General features: G+C 36.2%; 1 protein-coding gene across 2 annotated transcripts; it reads right to left on the bottom strand.

Moving 5' to 3' along the window:
• Positions 1-689: 689 nt before the first annotated feature.
• Positions 690-4,927, bottom strand: LOC132175080 (beta-glucuronosyltransferase GlcAT14A). Of its 2 annotated transcripts, none has more exons than XM_059586898.2 (5): positions 4,747-4,927; positions 3,097-3,830; positions 2,814-2,889; positions 2,599-2,714; positions 690-1,606 (listed from the first exon to the last, which is right to left on the bottom strand). In XM_059586898.2, the coding sequence occupies exons 2-5, from the start codon at positions 3,668-3,670 to the stop codon at positions 1,107-1,109; spliced, it is 1,266 nt and encodes a 421-aa protein (XP_059442881.2). In that variant the 5' UTR covers positions 3,671-3,830; positions 4,747-4,927; the 3' UTR covers positions 690-1,106. The 2 variants fall into 2 exon arrangements, with proteins under 2 accessions (XP_059442881.2, XP_059442882.2); XM_059586899.2 differs by lacking the exon at positions 4,747-4,927 and adding an exon at positions 4,317-4,342.
• Positions 4,928-5,378: the final 451 nt, after the last annotated feature.

Below are 5,378 nucleotides of genomic sequence, written 5' to 3'. Positions count from 1 at the left end.
GACGGAGAGGGAGAGGATCTGTGAGGCAGCAGAGAGAAGAAGAGATGAGTTTGCGGTGGCGAGAGAGGCGGAGAAGGGATGACTAAGAGCACGTTTCTGCCTCTGTGACTTTTTGGAGAGAGAGAGAGAGAGAGACAGAGAGAGAGAATATTAAAAAGGTGAGCTAGTGTGCTACAGTAAATTGACTAGTGTGAAGCTAATATGTTGAAAGAGAAAAATGGCTCCTATTAGCTAATTACATTTAACTAATCTGCATACAAATAAAGTTGACATTACAAGTACAGCCGTTGGATTTAATGCTCACTTGAGCAGATTTTCTGGCCTTCATAATTGCTATATGAACGACAAACAACTCTAAAATGCATTTCCAGCATTTGGAGAATCCAAATTCTTCAATAGCTATTGAGGTTCCTTGATGCAAAAGCAAGCAGTAAAAAGTGTTGGGAACAGATTATTGTAAGTTTAATCACTGAAAAAGCTCCGATTCATGTCATATTAGAATTGAGGGATAAAGCTAAAGAACATTTCTGCACCTCCACTTATAATAATCCCAAAGCTTTATTACTAAGAAAACAACCGTTTAACTGGAACAAAGCAAATTCTTTTCTCCAGTGAGAGATTAACTGGCACACACGCAACCCATGTGGTCATAGCATCATAAATTTGTTGATCACAAAACTTGCACCATATCATTTTAAGTTGTGGCATGAGAAGATCTTTTATTAAAAGCAAATCAACATGCAAAATTTCTCACAACTCTCTGCGGTCTGTAATAAACATCATTACCAGAAGAATATTACTAACACAAAAGTTCTGGCGTGCGTAGAAAATAGATCTGAAATATCACAATGCCAAAAAGAATAGAAGACTACATAAAAATTTCAGTGTAAATGTTCAACGTAATCAGAACCCAATAAAGGAAGGATGGCCGTGTGCCAACTTTGACTGATCATGGCAACAATTATGGTTATGCTCATAACTACACTAACATGCCTTCAAATCTAACAAGAATGAGGCGTCGCTGCACCTACAGCATTAAATCCTTCTTATTGTAATCCTCTCTTCAAAATCTTTTCCCATCTGCAAGCAAGAAAGTTCCATAAAATCTATGTACACTGATTTTGACCGAACCTAGCAGTCAATGTTAGCCTAGCTACAAGGCGCCGAAGCCTTTGAGCTCCCGGGCCTGGTTTGAGCTTGTTCAGGTTCCCAACCTTGGAACATTTGGGTTTGCCAGAGCACCAACCACCAGGGGTGACGCTCCCATTCTTCCGCCCTAGTAAATCCTTATCAATCTTATCCAAGGCTGCGTCATCTTGTTTGAATTTTCGAGCAAATGCGGCACGGCTACCAATCATCTTGTTTGTGTCGTTGATGGAAAGGCTGTGGGGGTGCTGTTTGGGGGGGTTGTCCCAAGAAATGTAGTGCAAGTCATGGTTGACTGCAGTTTTAGCAAACTCAGGCGCATTGCATATGACAGTCTGAAAGTAGCCCTCAGGGGAGGAGACGAAGTTTGTGTAGTACATGAGCAGGGTCCTAGGTAAATTGTCCCAACCCCAGATGCAATACTCTACAAATGAACGTGAAAGAACCATCCATGCTGAACCTGCAACAAGAATGTGCACTTATCTAATGTCACAGAACCAGATTCAGGATATAAACTAAAAACCAGAAGAGCAAAAAATATTGCCAATACAGGTTGAGGCAAATTCTCCCTGCACTTCTATTGTTTGGGGAAAAAGAGGGAAAAGAGGAGGCATATTATTATGCGGTACCGACCAAAAATGCAAATGTTCAGATTTGAAATATTGAACAAAAATTGAAGGATATAATCCCAAGTCATAGTGGCTGAAATATAAATGAATGCAGATGGAGTGTGATGGAGCTGCTGCTACGGGTCAACCACTAAAGTCTACTGTGGGGTGACTGACATCTTACCATATCCAAACTTTTGAAGTTTTGTTTTGCGCAAAGCACTGCAAGCAGAATCGTTAGGATAGGCGTGAATCTATCTATATGGCTAATTGGAATCAACAGTATTGGTTTGTTAAAGAGACAAATAACACCTCCCACCAGCTAAGATAATGAAACCTAGGCCTGGTTACAGCAGAAGAAACCAAACAACACATTGCTAGAATTGGTTGAAACTAACATAAGAAGCTTTAAAATCGGTACCATCACAATGTTTGAATTCAACTAATAAGATTAACGCCCCTGAAATAACTCTTAAAATTTATAATATTGCCAGATTTTTGGGGATTCTGAAAAAGAGATGCTGCAAATGTAAAATCCAGGGAATAATTAGTAACAATATGCATTTTCAGTTATAATTTGTATTTCTAGATGAATTCCTCCCAAAAGCACCAAAAAAATAAATTATGTTGCCAGAAGTCAACCTACTTTCCAAGATCTTCTGGAAGGCAACAAAATCCAATAAAGAGGCACATTTTACTCAAATCCTGATATACAGGGTTTTATTGGTTCTATCTTAAATATTGTCAATTTCTATACATGTATTTCTTAAGAATTACTCATCAATGGAAAATCATAGAGGATAGATACCACAAGGCTAAAGATAGGTTAGCAAAGAAACCTTACCTGTAAATAATTTAAATGCTGTTGGCAAATTTCTCCGGGGATTGACCCAGAAGACATCTGATTTGGTTGACGAGTATAGCCCAGGGTCTATCATCAAAGGCATTGCACGTTTGTCCCTGCAAAACACAATCAAGTACAGAGTAGTTTGTCATCATATGCATGGAAGTTCTATTGTGTTGAATAGAGATCGATCAGTGACAGAGTGAGCAACTCACTCCTTCCATCCTAGCTGGCTTGTATGCTCAATGAAATTCAGATCCCGATTTAAAGTCGAAAATGTGTAAAGAAGATCTACATAAATTAAATAAACAGTTATAACACAAACTATTACATCCCTCACACAAGAAAAACAAAAACAACAGCAGCAGTAATAAAAATAATAACAATAATTAAGACAGTAGTAACACCAACTACTACTAATAATAATAATACTAATAACAACAACGACGACACCAATATGAACATAATTTTGTCACAAGATCAATGATAAATACTAACCATCTTGAGTGACAAGAGGATAATCCGAAGCACTGAGATTGATAAACCAATCCCAATCCTTACTCCTCTTGAGCAGAATGGCGCAAGCATGAAGGGTATTAGCAACCATGGTGGGCCCTCTATAAGTGACCATATTAGCCTTGGTAATCATGTAAACATTCCCAACCTTAGCAAAAATTGGCTCTTTTTCCACTCGGGAGGCGAGCTCCAACCTCTCCTCTGCCGGCGACTCAAGATCCAAATGAACAACATATTGGTTCCTTGGATGATATAGTGCATGAAGAGTTCTCCAAAGCTTTTCCAAATCACCTTTTGATCCGGAAACCAAATAAGCGAAACGAGGAATCTGTGGCCGAGCAGGAGGGGGTGGAGATTGCGAAAGCTTTGACTCAGCAAAAACTGGGCTTGTTTGATTTGTAGCTAAGCGAGAAGGAAAAATTGCAAAGATTGAATTTATTGTGTGTAGTGAAAAAACAAGACCCATGTTGAAGGTAGTGGCAAGAAGGAATATACAAATGAGAGAGCTTATGACAAGCGGAAATAGCCATTTCTTCTCCATGTTTAGGGACCCCATTACCAAACCTTATCATGGGTTCCAATCATCATATCCTTGCATTCCAAGTTTCATTACTCGCCCGATACAGAGATCAAAACAGAATAATGAATGACCATTCCATCAAGGTGTTGGAATTTGAATCAAGACCCTCTTCAAAAATATTCCAATATAAGAATAGCTGTGGAATCAAAAGCAAATATTAAAGCCCGGAAAAAAGAAGCTGTTGGAGCTGAACTCAAGAATTGAAACCAATAGTCAACAGACAAAAACAATTAGAAATAAGCTAGAGGGAAAAATAATAAAGATTAAATATATATATATATATCAGAAAATTTTGTATATGTTCGCTTATTGACAGCAAACAATTTGGCCATTTTTTACTTCGGTTTCTATTGTCTATTTTCTTGATGTGCCATATCCGTCTCTTCAGATATAAAGGAATAAAACAATAATTGTTTTAGCAAAAAAGGGATAAATAATAGAGATAAAGGAAGAGATTGAAAAAGAATATGCCAGAAGAGACAGATATGGCACCTCAAGAAAATCGACAACAGGGAATGAAACCAAAGTAAACAATAGCCAAATTGTTTGCTGTCAATAAGCGAATATATACAACAATGATAAAAATAGTTGCCAAACTATGTAAAAAAAGAGAACTTCTTACTTTTTTTGGAACAACCCCAAATCATAAAATTTCAGACCCAGAACCGGATTTGCAGAAAAATTCAAAATTAATTCATTACACGGAATCAGAAAAATAATCCTATGAAACAACCAAAAGGAGCAAAAATCATACGAACGAAACAAAACCCAGATCAGAAATTCAAGCTTCAAATCATTCGATCAAAAGAATCACCAAGAATAGTTTTTTTTTTTTTTTTTTTTTTTTTTTTAAATATGCTATGGAATACAGTATCACATAAGAACACAACAGCTGAGTATTAAGCTCAAAAATAAGATAAAAGGCTTGAAATTTTTTTACAAATCAGTGAAATAAAAGTAAACCCAATATAACTGAACTCAGTGAGACACACGTAAAAGAATGAGAGAGAAACAGATAAACAGAGAGAAGGAGCTCGTGATGTGGGAAGAACCTGTTTTTTGATGATACTGAACACGGAGAGCGTTCGCGCACGTTCAGGGATACCGAGAGAGAACCTATAAACAAAAGAACAAAAATTGCGAAACAGAGGGAAATAATATTATAGTAAAACAAATTAAGATTTAGAGAGAGAAAAAGCATTAAAAAAAAACACACAAACGAATTTTCTTTCTTTCTTTCTTTAAATATATAGATTGTAAAGATGACGTGTTTGAACGGGAAAGATCAGAGATGAGATCATGAGACAAGTAGTTTTACTTTGTTTAAGGAATCTCTCTCATGGGAGTGTTTTACTTCTTCTTTCTTTTTTTTTCTCAAATATAAATGATAAGAAAGAAAGAAAGAAGAGTTATAATCAAATAAAGGGTACTTCCCACTATGAAGGGAAATTCCAACCAAAACAAAATGATATATATATTAAATTTGGAGATATTTTAGGAACTAACTTTTGAAGAAAAAAAAATTCGGAAGTAAAACACTTTAAGAGCCTGTTTGGGATAATAGAACTTTTAAGTCAAAAAGAGTTTTTTGCAAATAGTATTTTTTGGCTATTTTTAGGTTTTTTTTTTTAATCCTTAAAAGCGCCTTTAATTTTTTTACCAAACGAGTATTTTTTTTTTTTTT

Source organism: Corylus avellana, chromosome 3 (genome assembly GCF_965113065.1).
Source record: "Corylus avellana chromosome 3, dhCorAvel1.hap1.2, whole genome shotgun sequence".
NCBI classification, from domain to species: Eukaryota; Viridiplantae; Streptophyta; class Magnoliopsida; order Fagales; family Betulaceae; genus Corylus; species Corylus avellana.
The sequence above is the reverse complement of the archived record's forward strand: the minus strand, read 5'-3'. Positions and strand labels throughout refer to the sequence as shown.